The 14108-nt window shown below is 39.8% G+C and overlaps 1 protein-coding gene across 1 annotated transcript; it reads right to left on the bottom strand.

Moving 5' to 3' along the window:
- Positions 1-6: 6 nt before the first annotated feature.
- On the bottom strand, positions 7-12946 carry prodhb (proline dehydrogenase (oxidase) 1b). The gene is made up of 14 exons (XM_025053503.1): positions 12404-12946; positions 11146-11357; positions 8582-8616; positions 8360-8497; positions 7788-7852; positions 7550-7666; positions 7397-7470; positions 6984-7065; positions 6562-6654; positions 5302-5448; positions 3746-3921; positions 2861-2959; positions 2637-2725; positions 7-197 (listed from the first exon to the last, which is right to left on the bottom strand). The coding sequence occupies exons 1-14, from the start codon at positions 12737-12739 to the stop codon at positions 7-9; spliced, it is 1854 nt and encodes a 617-aa protein (XP_024909271.1). The 5' UTR covers positions 12740-12946.
- Between the last annotated feature and the right edge of the window lie 1162 nt (positions 12947-14108).

Raw genomic sequence — 14108 nt, 5'->3', positions numbered from 1 at the left:
GCCTTTTCAGTGAACCGGTCTGTAGAGAAGCTCCCCGGAGGCGAGTCTGCGTTTTAGCTCCCTCCACAGCAGTTCCCTCTCCTTTTGGACGCCTTTCATGATGCCTCTGTTCTCCTGGGCTCTGCGAGACAGGTAAGGCATCACCTCACCCACTGGCCCATATGGAACATACTTGTAGACGGGGAAGCCCGCCTGGCCTGCAGACAGATGGATGTGAGAAAAGTCTTTGTAAAACAGCAGGAGTGAGGAAGAAACACACACATGAAAACAAATCAAAACAGAAACTCCAAAGGCTGTTCGTGTTGTTAATATTTGATACTGACAGTTTTTTGACAACAATAACCTCATGTACTGTGAAAGGCATCTTTTTTAGTTCCTCTAAGAAAAAGAAAAAAAAACTGCCTTAGATCACAACATAACAGGACATCACTGTGTCTCCTTTCATCGGCCAGGTTTCAGCTCCTGAACCGGGGGCTGTCAAAATCAACATGTTAACTTGTAAAATTGATCAAATTTTAAATTTTAACACTTTTGAACGGCTGGTTAGAGTCAGTGGCGCTCTAAGTCGACACGCTGATCTTTAATTTTATGCAGTCGATACACAAAAGTTTTTGTTTCACCAGTGCGCCTCAAGGCTTAAAGACCATGTTAACCACCTGCAGGATCTGTGGGGTCTAATATTCAGGTCGGAAGTCAGGCTTTCATCAGACCAGCCTGTGTCAGTTAGCCTGAAAGCCTGACTTTGTAGGTGCTGTAAACCAGTGTTTCCCAAACTTTTTTTCTGGGGACCCATCCACAGCCAATTTTCCCCAAAACTACTTTCAGTTCACAAATCATTTGACGAAACCCAGGTATTGCATATGATAACGATACTTACGGATATTACATAACTATGTTAACATCAGTTGCTGATATTATCGGACATCCCTAATAGACAGTGCGAATGCTCATCGAGCTTCTGTCATTCTGGTATTTTTCCATATTATTAATATTGAATTTGTTTGGATTAGTCATAAATAAGATCAGGTGTAAATCACACAATGGTGAATTGTTTCAATGAATCGTGATTATCTGTCATTAATTACTATCACGGTTAATCGGATTTAGACACAGTTAATTCACAATGTATTGTGATTAATCCATAGCTACATGAATATTAGAACTCGAGTTGTCTGTTAGCCCTCACAATTCGTCCGAGCTCCTTCCTCACTCAGTACCCACTTCCCAATTAGTGTCAGAACTTTCAACTCCGATTAAATGGAAGTTAAAAACTAAATCATTACAGTATTACAATACTGTGACTGCAGGAGTCCCTCGAGAAAAAGAACAGAAGCCCCCGTGTCTGTCTACATCAATGTGGAGTTGGTTTTAACCTGAGACTCACACTGACAGATAAATGTCTGTCCCCGCCGACTCGGGTCTTTGACAGCAAACAAAGTGGTGAGAGCTGGCAGCCGGGCTTTGTGGAGACAGCTCGTCAATACACAGGTGTCTCTGTTCATATGTCACATCATGGGCTGCAAACAGACTCGCAGTTTGCACTACATGCACTCCACATGGCCTGTGGTGTACCTGCGTGACACAAAGGTTCAAGGAGCCTGAGAAACATGGAGGAGACCCAGGAGGAGCGTCTGGACTAAAACGTCAAAAAAAAAAAACCAACAACACTGAATTGGAGAGTTGACTCTACTTGGAATGTAACGACACACTCAACTCACGACATGATTAACGATTCATTTTTTGTTCACAGTACAGTTTTAGCACTATTTATATTTTCAAATGGAAAAATTATGACCAAATACAACGATTCTATAAGAACTTAAATAAAAAAATGCATTTTTTTTTCAGAAAGAGTGAACTCCTGTTATTAAAAACAAAATTCTAGTCTTATTAACCTTGGTAACTATCAATAAATTAAACAACAGAAGAACAGAAAGAAAAAAAAATTCGTTACAGAAACGTTGTCAAACACTGTTTGTGTCTGTGGTTCAAGTTCTTGAAGTTATTGAAGAACCGCTACAAACGTTAGTTAAATAGCGGCTGACAGCCGATGTTTTTAGGCGCATACCGCCACCTACTGTACAAGAGTGTATAGTATCATGTTATGACCACTGACTTTCTGAAGTTACGCAGCCTTCTCCTTACGTCTTGATACACGATTAATTTTTTATTTCACATAATGTGAATTTGTATTGTTTTTTTAACCAATTCACGGTGTGACGGTACATCCCGACTCTCTTTTTTTTTTCTGGGGGGGGGGGGGGGGTAGTTTGTGTCCAAGATGTTTTGCATACATCCAATGACATTTCCAGGCAGCGACCATGAAGTGATTTGTTTTACGTCAAGTATTTGAAGGACACACGGGCATCGTTTTCCAAGAGGGCTGAAAAATACAAGAACTAAATAAAGGCCAGAAGCTGAGACGACACAAACCGTCGCACACCTGCTGTCAGTCCCTCTGTCTTGGCTGAGAGCTCTGCCTGACAGAGCCAGTGTTCACCGAGAGGATGTTCCATACAGAAAAGTAAAAGCCTTTCAGTTCATCAAGGCCAGACTGCGGCGGAATAACAATGACATCAACAATGACGGCTGACGGGGAAACTGCGTGTTTGTGTGTCACAAAGGATGGTTCTCACCCAAGGGGAAGCTGATCTGATCACACATGCCCAGCAGCTGACCAAAGTACACCTTGTTCTCCGTGGGGGAGAGACCCAGCTCATTCATTCTGAATGAGAGAGAAACAATTATATCCTGATTTATTATGAATCCCAGGCTATATATATATATATATATATATATATATAAAAATCAATAGTGCTTTCAGCAGTGTTTGGTGACTTGGACGACACAGTAGTGTTACCTCCTGATGGTGTATTTCACTGTGTCTTCATTATGGGAAGCAACCATTACGTTGGCGTTTCTGCGAAGTGCAATCTCATCAAGCACGTAGTCCAGACACCTTAAATAAACACAGATACATTCAACTAAGTTCAAGAAGGACCGTCTGCACACAGTCACACTAATACAGTAGATAACTGTGGACGCCCACCATCTGAGCTAACGGCTTTAGGTATAAACACATTATTTGAGCATTTATCGGATCATTTCCTTCCTCTACTATTCACATTTACATTTTCAATTGAATAAATCTGAAACATACCATGTACAATGAATACTACATTTAAACATAAACATCTTTCTAAACATTTCTAAACATCTCTCCTGTGGTGGAAGCTAACAGTGAAGGCCTATGCTGCTGTATTCTAATGTTGGTCATCACGGTGGTACTCAGAGAGATCAATGTTTTCTCAGATGGTACAGAGTAGAAAAAGAATGAGAACCACTGACCTACACCAACTATTATTGTTGAAGGGCCAGGTAGGAAAGACCTTAAAGAAAAAGCTTTAAGTCAGTTGACCAGGATATATGGATAAACTATTTTTTTCCCCTAAAAATCAATATTATATAGAGATATTATTCCAATACTTTCTTTTTCTTCTCGTCTTTATTGCCGACTCATTCTGTGCTTTTTCGTCCAAACTCTAACAACATTAAACAACATTGAAGTCCAATCCAATGACCTCAGAGGTCTTTGATGGAGCCTCGGTTTACTTTTGTACTGATATAAAAAAGAAGAACTTCTCCTTAATGACCTCGTCTGTTATATAAAAGCACTGCAGTAATTGATAAATGGAACACAGATTTGAAGGTCGTTGGCAGTAATTACCGAGCATCTGTCTCCTACCTGTGGTACATTCTATTAGTGGACTCGTAATCAGGGTTTATAGGGTCTTCATAACCCATTTCTTGTGCCCTCTCTCTCTCCTGGTGCATGTAGGCCCCACGCACCAACTTGGCGGCGAAATGCCAACCCTCGCGTCGCGACTTTTCCACATCTGTAGTTATGTTGTCGTAGGCCTCCTGCAGAAAGAAGTGAATGAACCCGACTTTACACAGTACTAAATGTTGTACTGAGATTATCATTAGCGGAATATCTGCAGCAGCAGCATCTGACCGTGATATGCATAAAGGGGTGTGTGTTTTGAGTGGAGCAGAGACGATCAATGTCCCCAAAACTCGAACTCTCTTGGCAACAGTTGGAGCAAACGTGGTTGTCTGTGGCGTCGACGGGTGTTCAAGCATTTTCTTTTTTTGTTGTTTTTTGCTACTGGAAATAATAGTAATAATAATAATCTTTTGAACTTATATTTGATCCCACAAGAACTGACTGTCCCATGGAGGCACCAAGAACGATGTTCCTCTGGGAATCAAACCCAAGACTCTCTGCTTGTTAGGCAGGGATGCTAACCACTACACTATGGAACCAATTACATACGCCGTGCAGCAGATGACACATTGGCACCACCCCTCCATCCTGCACGTCTAAAGGTTCCTCAATGAGCCACTGGTGACGGAGACCCATCATGAACCACGTAAGCTTCCTAATATCGCGATACTTCATTTTTGCGGCGACAGCTCTAGGCTGGTTTATCTACCTATCAATAACCTGATCTAGTAGGGTTACGCTGTAGATCAGTGTTTCCCAAAGTCACAAACTTTCGCGACCCAAGTCAATAGACATTATTCATAAACTCCTGGGGAACATGATGTGAGACGACCCCAAAATAAATATCTTTAGGAAACAATGCTGTAGATCAACCCCTGAACATTTGAATATGACCTCGATCTCACATTACTCAGTGACTGTCTTCAGTCAGTTGTAATACCGACTATTACAGGAGTAAATGTAGTGAAGAAAAACAACAACAACAACAACGATGGTGTCATATAGCATCTGTCAACACGACTGCTCTACCTCACTAACAGTAAGCAATAAGTATAACCATCCAGGCAGAGATAAAGAAACAGTCTGCAGGCCTGGTCCAAGGGAGTCTCTAAAACCATTAGTGAGTCTGTGTTGTACTTCAGCTGTCACTCAAATAAGATTGTGTTGACAGTGGAATGAGCATCTGCCAAAATGATTCTCAGGGAAAAAAAAACAAAACATTCTTGCCTCAGACTGTGTGGCGTCGTCAAGAACAGTAAATACCAAGAAATATCCTCTCTTTTTCTACTGCGTCATTTTGTTTGGCGTTTGAATATTATTTTTAACTTTTGCAGCAGAACCGTGTTACACTGCAGCCTGTTGCTGACGTTTTTTGTGATGCAATCACCGTTCAGTTAAAAGCAACACATGGTCTTTACATAAGACCTGTATCTGATGCGTCAGTCGGATTCATGTGTGCATAGTTAACACAGACAAACTGGGACATCTGCTGTTTGTCAGCTGTGAGTACTCACCTTCAGGTAGCACTGGTATGTGTTAAAAATGACCGCTTTTTCTCGGTTATAAATCCTCTGCATGTCTAACGTCAGTTTACTGATGGCTGGCTGGAAGTACGTCTGTTCTGCATCCACCATCAATCGAACACCGTTCTCCAAGGCATGCTAGGACACGGAAGATCTCATTAATTCCTATGATGTCACCATTAGTGGTGTTTACAAAGGGGCTCCATTCCAAAATGGAGAGACTTTTCTCTACTCAGAACTAAATGTTCTAAATGTTCAGTGGTTCTCAAACTGTGGTAGCGCTCTCTAAAGGTAAGTGGGGGAAAATTCACATTTTCAATTAAATAAATCTGAAACATACCATGTACAATTAGTACAACATTTAAACACAAACATCTTTCTAAACATTTCTAAACATCTCTCCTGTGTGGTGGAAGCTGATAGTGAAGGCCTATGCTGCTATATGCTAATGTTGGTCATCATGGTGGTACTCAGAGAGATCAGTGTTTTCTCAGGTGGTACAGAGAAGAAAAAGTTTGAGAACCACTGTTCTATGTAGTTCTTTGCATTTAAAAAAACTAGTACCATTAAAAGACTGTTCAAGTTTTGCAAAAGTCTTCATACTTGTACGGATGAGCAATTCTAATTTCTATTACAGGCTAATGTACAAGTGCTAGTGGTATCCAAAATATGCTTAGAATATCTGAGGTATAAATGTTTGGACATGTGCAGAGGAGGGACAGTGGATACATCGGTAGAAGAATGTTAGAGATGGAGCTACCAGGTAGGAGACAAAGAGGAAGGCCAAAGAGGAGATATATGGATGCAGTGGGGGAGGACATGGAGATAGTTGGAGTCAGAGTAGAAGATACAGAGAACAGGGAGAGATGGAAATCAGTGATTCACTGTGGCAACCCCTGAAAAGGGACAAAGCCGAAAGGAAAAGAAGATATGAGGTATTATGAGAGGCTCAAAACAACGTTATTTAGGCGTGTGCGTTCCATATATCCTCCAAATACTTTCTACTGTGAGTGAAAATGTAGGTTCAGAGCCAATACTAGGTTTTAACAAATTGTATTAATTTATATTCATATATGTATATGTATGTGTGTGTATATTCATGTATTTATATTTATATATATGAATGGTACAGACATACTATAAATATACATATATGTGTATATATATAAACATATATAAATATATATATATACGTATATAAATATATGTGTGTGTGTGTATATATATATATATACATATTATTATTTTTACCTTGGCTAATATTTCCAAACGCTGTAATATCCTCTTCATCTGTTCCTCATCCTCTGTGGTAAACCTCTCCAGCAGTGGCTCCAGCACACCTTTCTGAGCAAATGACCCCAAAAGTGCACAAGACAGATGAATAATTAGGTAAATATAAGACGCTGTAAACCCTTTCAGTGCTTCTTCAGTTTATTCAAACTTCAGGTGGCAGTGTTTAACGTCTACAGACACATTTAGGGAAGTCTGCCCAGAGTGTATCGATTTGTTTTTAACACTGGAGGTTCCTTGACATCCAGTGGACTACTTCTCTCACACTCTTGTCGACTATTATGCAATGGATAATGACCTTTTGACACTTGGTCTGTGATCTCTAATTCCGTAATCAAATGATATCAGGAATTATTTCCTTTTGTTTTTTAAGTGGGACTGACCTTTACATTCGGAACAACAAGGAGGTCTGACGTCTGTGCTCTGTCATCTATCAAGCTGTTCCAGTCAAGCAGGTCAATGGTTCTGTTGAGTTTGAGGACAAAAAAGTGATTCTACACTCAAATGTACACACATATATATTCATATATTTACATATATTAATATATGTAAATATATATTTATATATTTACGCATATTAATATACTTAAATACATTTACATATATCAATATATGTAAATATATGTGTGTATATATGTGCATTGTACATATATTTATATATTTACACAGTATGTGTATATACTGTATGTGTACATTAATGTATATGTAAAGCATATAGTACATAATCAGTATATTTCCATATCAATATTTCCGTCCTTTTTGTCATGATTGCTCATTGTCGGGTGATATTTCTTACCCTGATGTTTGCCCATTCTTCTTAGAAAACCAACCATAAAAATCGCCTTTGGCACCAAGTTTGGTCAAGTGTTCCTAGACATTAGCATATAAAAATTAGCTGCTATACATTATACTTCAAAGTTTGTGTAAAAAAATAAATAAATGCACGTACCTGTAGTTCATTCAAGTTCAGCTTCTGCTGTGAGATTTCTTTGCCATCTCCTCCAAGCTGTAACGCCAGGAAGTTGAAAAAACGTTGCCATTTCACCAGGACCTCTGATAGTTTTACCTTTTAAATTGAAAGAAAAAGTACAAAACATAATAGTAACAACACTAGATTTAAGACGGCGTATCTAACAAATCCACATCCTGACACATGACACTTTACTCCATTTAAACACATACAGTACCAGGAACTGAGGTTGTCCAAGAGCTGTAGCTTTGATGGCAGAAAAACTGTCCATTGAACCCCCACCTGAAGGTCAACCAGATACAATCAGTAACTATAAAATTGCCGTAAAGCTGTGCATTGTATACAGGAATCCTGGAATAGTATCAAACGCAGGAATCTCTGCTCTCTTCTTTCTCCCCATTGAATCGAACCCCGGTCTCCCACATGGCAAGCGAGGATACTCGCCCCATACTAAGGACGAGTGTAAAGAAAAAGGGCTCATCTGGGATTTGAACCCGGGACCTCTCGTACCCAAAGTGAGAATCATACCCCAGACCAACAAGCCATGTAGAGCTCACACCACCCAGGTACTGACCAGGTCTGACCCTACTTAGCTTCTGAGATCAGTCGAGATCATACGTGTTCAGGGTGGTATGACCAGGGTTGTTGTTGATTATTCATTAATTACGATTATTCATGATTGTAAGTCATTTCATCAAGTGGGCCAGATTGAACCCCCGAAGGGACCGATTTTGGCCCACAGGCCATTTGTTTGACACCGCTGCTTTAAAGTACCTCCTCTTTACATACCTGACGCTTTTATGCATTTGATAAAGGTCTCCATATGCTGGTCACATTTGGTCTCATTGGTGGAATCTTCAGTCACTCCTCCACAGCCGTCCCCAGACTGTTCATGCCCCTTATGTTTGTTCTGTCCTTGGTCTTTGCCTGAAGGTAAGAACAAATTTGCAGGGCTATTACTTCTAATTACATCATACTCTGCACAAATGAGAACACAACAAGACATCTTACCTACGCTCGTCTCCTCTGCAGTGCAGCTGCACGCACTGAATTCAAGGAGACAAAGGAAAGTATCGATGAATCATCCCTGGGTTTGCCAAATAAAAATTCAACTTTGAAACGTGGATAACATGTGAGAAGGTGGTGCTGTTGTGTATAAGTAAACAGCTGCCCACTGCGCTGCTACTGCAGGAAAGTAGGTTACTGGTTTTACTAGAGTGGCTGATTGGTACTTGCTGTGAAGCAATGTAACTATACACCGGTTAGTCACCCTGAACACCATCATGTCACATCTCTTTAACAATGCAGGGACACAAAATAATCTTGGATTTCCAACATTTTATCTGCTGGTACAGACTGGTGATGGTTTGTACACCATCAAAAGATTAAAACCAAATTAGAAATGAAAACATTATTGCTCATGACACAAACAGCCAATGAGAGGAAAGTGAGTGTGAACATTTTGGACGATCAAACAATGATCTAAAAGCACAATCTGTCCCTGTTAATAACAGCCTGCGTATGCACGCGTTCGAACAGATGCCCCACGTTCTGTAAACAAACTATAAATTGCGTGTTTTTGTATGGCCTGTTAATCTAAAGGCTCTCATTACTAGCATCCTGTTCTGGGGAACGCAGAAGGACTTGGCCCTGTCCGTTATTGTTCTCTTGTTACACGGAGCAGATTTGTGTTGCCGTTGTTGCCATCTTGACAGATCGGTGCAGCACCTGTCAGACCCTGCAGCCTTGGCCCGAGCATCTCGTCCTCCGTGCTCCTGAACTAAAGGTAGAAGGTTGCGAAACGGTGGCATCTCTCACGAGATGCTTTTGAGGCGGACGTGCCTTTGACTTTGTAAACATGAAAAGTAAAGTCATGTTGTAACAAGACACAGAAGCTGCCTGAGGCTAAACCTGGCGATTCATTACAAAAGTTCTGTTCCTGTCCGAAAACAAGACAGCAGATTACTTTGCTTCTGAGTTTAAACATTTTTACAACAAAATAATGACCAAAAAAAATTAATGTCCAGGATTAGCCCATTCAAAATTCAAATATAGCTTTTTTTGTCCCCTTGTTGTGCTTTAGCGCCCCCTGGATCACAGTACCCGCTAAGTAATAACAGAATGGTATACTTGTCTCCTGTCACCCTACGTTATTTGACATACAAAACAAAATAATGCAATGTTCTGAACATTTTTTTTTTTTGGAGGGGGGTGTCTTTGGGGTCGTTGCGTGACATTAAAAGTCAGACTTCAGCCCGATTCTTATCTTATCTAAATTAACCAGACCCAAGCAGATGCACTTGTGTTTCAAACTTGAGCAAAATGTCCAATTATTATTTCAAAGTTCACTCTGAAAACAGTCTAGGATTTCTAAATTTTATGTTCCCTCTTCTGCTGACAATGCCTGAAAGTCCGAGGTCAAATGTCATCTCACTACAGACTCTGTGTTTCAGGTTTGTGCTGTTATATGAGATGCATCAGCTCATTGGTCAGACACTGCCCATGTGACAAGATTCCTTTTAAGTGAGAAGTTCTCTGTAGTCGCTGACCAACATTGTTGAAACTGGGGTTAACTCCCAAGTTATGATGAAATCAAAACCACTGTGTGACAAATTTTAAAGAGAACAATATCCTGTACAAACGAACTGTTGGTCACTTGATAGTTGTTTTGAAGAATAATAATAATGTTATCCTTTTTAATATGCTCTAAAACAGAGATGTCAAATTTCATTTTGGTTCAAGGGCCGTATACAACATAAGTAGTGGATCGATTTTTATAACAAAATTAACTATGTATAACAATAAGTCCAGGTTTTTCCTCTTTGTTTTCATGCAAAGAAGTACATGTATATTAGGTACTTATTGTTATTTAATCATATGTAATAAAATATAATTTTACAAAAACATATCCTGAACACAAAGTGTTTGTGTATTTTTCTTACTTTCCAAATTCACCAAGCGGGCCAGATTGAACACCCTAGTGGACCGGTTTTGGCCCGCTGGCCATATGTTTGACAATATGGCCTGCAGAATTTAGATAAATTATCTGAATTTTATTAGTTAAAAAATGACACCTTCTTTATGTCTTTAACCACATACTGCACATGTAGATCACACATGTCAAACTGAGGCCCGTGGGCCAAATCTGGCCCGTAGTCTAATTATATTTAACCCGCGAGATCATATCAAATGTGTACTAGCCAGTATATGGGCCCTATATACTGGTAGGATTTGTAGTATTAGTGGTGTAAGTGCATAAGTTAAAGCACATACTTTTTTGGTTGTTGTTGTTGTTGGCCTGTGAAAAATGATTTACATTACAGATTTATGCTACAGATAAATACACACAATAAAAAACAAATACTACTGCTCTGTGTTTTTCTAGATTTTTAGAATTCCATATCTGGAGAGAAGGGAAAACATGCACAATTGCCGTCAATTTTTTAATAAAAATTAAGTTTGGCAACTTCCGCGATTTCGTCCAGGGTTTTCATTTTATGAATTTCAGTTTGACCCCCCCTGATGTAGATAGTAGTGATTGTAATACATGTTGAACTGCAGTATGACTTCCATACTTGCTTGTCTCTTCAGGGTCTGTCTGCTTCTGGCCAATGTCTTCCTCAACGCTGTAGTCAAGGATGGAGCCAACGCCATAGGCCTGGTTCTTTAGGATCAACGGCCGGATCGCTCTCTGGTCCTCACCGGCCACAAACTGGCCGTAAAATGTCATCTTCATCAACTGGTTAAAGCCCCGCTGGCCCAGAAGCTTCTGACCCAGGCCCATAATCTGGATAGAAGAGGACAAGTAGGACAAGTAGGACAACAACACCAACAACGTGTAAATAACAACAGAGCTTCATACTTCAGTTAGCGCTAACAACGAGCACAGAAAGAATGCAGACCTACAAGTCAGGTACAATTTCTAAAGTTTCATTGTGACATTTACTCTGCTGCACCTTGAATTGGAAAAAAAGGGAGTGTTTCTTATATAAAATAATACTGCGACTGTGTACTTTGAAGACCCTGGCTGTATTGCGTAACTTGTATGTGAAGGTTAGCAGAACAGATTCCATGCATGGAACAAGGACTGTAATTTGAGAGGGGAGTAGGGAGCTCACATGTGACTGACTCACAAACAGTTTGTTCAAACTGGTTAGAGTCAACATCCCAGACGAAGGAGGGTGAACAGTAGTTGCAAAACCCTCAGCAATATGAAACATAAATATATGGAAATATATACATACAAATATATTTACCCAGCTCCCTATCAGTCCTCATTCTCTTGATACAACAAACTGAGCAACACTTTGTCTAACCACTAAGCCACAGCCTATATGCAAATATTTAATATTAGCCTTAATAAAAAATAGTACTCAGATATAGTATATATTTAGGTAACAGATGTTTGTATGCAGTGTGTCACATGTCGTTGACGAATGTGGACGTCATTGTGAAATTATATAATGATATTGATAAAATCCTAAAGATATATCTACAGATCTATGTTGTACATTGACAAACTAAATATGAATATACTCTATACATACACAGAATATATACTGTGTCTAGAGATATGTCTATGTATGTATATATGCAGATAGAACAGTCTTTTGCTCCTGATATATCTATATACTGTATATGAATACATATAGAGTATGTATATACTGTATATTATATATACATATATATTTACAGTATATATACATATGCGCATATATGTGTGTGTTTACACGTAAATACACACGTATATGTATATACGTTATTTATAGACGGTCTGTTATCCAGTTGGTCTGGAGGCAGGAAGGCAACACTTTGTTGTTGTTTTGATTTTACCTCTTGATTGTTATCAACCATGAAGTCATAGGAGCAGAGTTTAAAAACCACCAGACTTCTGAGCAGTTCTAACGAGTCTTTGCTCCTATAGGCCTCCTGCGTCAGGTCAAAGTTTACAGAGATGTCATTAGCAGCCGCGGAGCTGTGGATGTTCCTGCCTCCTTTCCCCGGCTGTCCTGCTCTGAGTAGCAGTGCCGCTTCACGGACACGGCTGCTGACATGTTCCCGGCACCGAGGGAGTGGGCTGAAGCCGAGCCTCCCGCTGGACAGAATCAATTTACGGGGAATGTCTGCCCCTCGCCACACCAGACTAGGAGCCGCTCGGATAGGAAACATCAGCAATGACGAGATGGAGACGGCGGAGGACGAAGAGGAGGTCGACTTTGACTTTAAAATCCCACAGATCGGACGCCCGTGTTGCTTTTAAAAACACTCGGGAAAACACCAAGTTGTGAACAAGTCAGGACAGTGACGGTTAATGAGCACCAACGTGGTTGGTGGATTTCTTGTGACGTAATAGCACGAAACAAACTTAGGTTACACCCTGCACAGGTACACACATCCGCCGGCCGGTGTCCAGTCAAAACTGAGGTACTGACATGCGCAGTCGTCGTCGGAAACATTTTTATAAATGCTTGTCTTATTTTATTATGTAGACAGGAAAGTAGTTTGGACGGTGACGACACCAACCAGTGACTTGTTTAGACCAGCTATTTTGAGTTGTCACGTGTTAATCACAAAGACCAAGTCATACACTAAAAGCTTTTAAATGTGATGAAACACAAATATATCTAGTCGTTTCTTTGGTGGCATAAATTTAATAAAATGTTATAACTACTATGTGATAAGAAAAAACAAAGCGTTACCAGGAAGGCTAACCAGGTAGACGGGCGGATTTTAATGCATGCCTAGCACCACCCTCAGGGCAGGAAGGGGTGTTACTTGCTAAATGTTGACACAAAACACTAGAGAACTACATACTCCCGTTAAGCGTTAAAGAAATATTGAAAAATATTTCAAAATACCAAATACCAAACCGGTTTCTTTTCTTTGTCTTTTATTAGCAGCTCTGCAAACGTAAAGTTTTATTACAGCCACTTATGAATCAAACTGTTTTTAACAGAATAGGTGGGAAATGAAAACACAGATAAAGAAATAATATTGTAATACATCTAAATATTATACATAAGGTAATAAACTATAATGTAAATAATATAATACCTGGGTTGGATTACATGACTCGAGAGGACTAGAGTAGTCATTCGTATTAATCACATTAATTCAGATATAGTGAACACACTCCATATTTACACAGAGATGACAGTATTACAGAATATATTGCACTGCATATCGTAGAGACTAAGAGAGTGTATAAGTCTGTGTGTATAGTGACATTTTTATTTTATTTTGCGTCACCACGTGACGTGACTCGATCATGAGGAAATCGCTGAGTGTGTTAAACATAAAGACTCCACTACATCCCAGAGTGAAAACAAACCATGTCTTTGTTGATCTCTAGTCCTAACCCAGCGTCACATTTTCCTTTCCAACAGAAGGGGGAGCCATTGCTTCGCACGGAGTTGTACCTTCTCCACCACCGGCCACTTAAACCCCCCATTTTCATCTTGATCTAATTCAGGATTCGTGAAGTTTGATCAGAGTGAGATCACTGATGTTGCCAAATCATGATTTTGATTTTTTTTTT

Source organism: Cynoglossus semilaevis, chromosome Z (genome assembly GCF_000523025.1).
Source record: "Cynoglossus semilaevis isolate Cse_v1.0 chromosome Z, Cse_v1.0, whole genome shotgun sequence".
NCBI classification, from domain to species: Eukaryota; Metazoa; Chordata; class Actinopteri; order Pleuronectiformes; family Cynoglossidae; genus Cynoglossus; species Cynoglossus semilaevis.
Note: the sequence above shows the minus strand (reverse complement) of the source record. Positions and strands in the feature narration are given on the sequence as shown.

Bases quoted from the DNA above. Each gene is read 5' to 3' on its own strand.
- prodhb (XM_025053503.1), bottom strand. From the start codon at position 12,739: ATGTTTCCTATCCGAGCGGCTCCTAGTCTGGTGTGGCGAGGGGCAGAC. The intron at 7,667-7,787 runs GTACTGTATGTG...TCAATTTAAAAG, and splicing joins TTGGACAACCTCAGTTCCTG to GTAAAACTATCAGAGGTCCT. The intron at 3,922-5,301 runs GTGAGTACTCAC...TTCTTTCTGCAG, and splicing joins CATACCAGTGCTACCTGAAG to GAGGCCTACGACAACATAAC.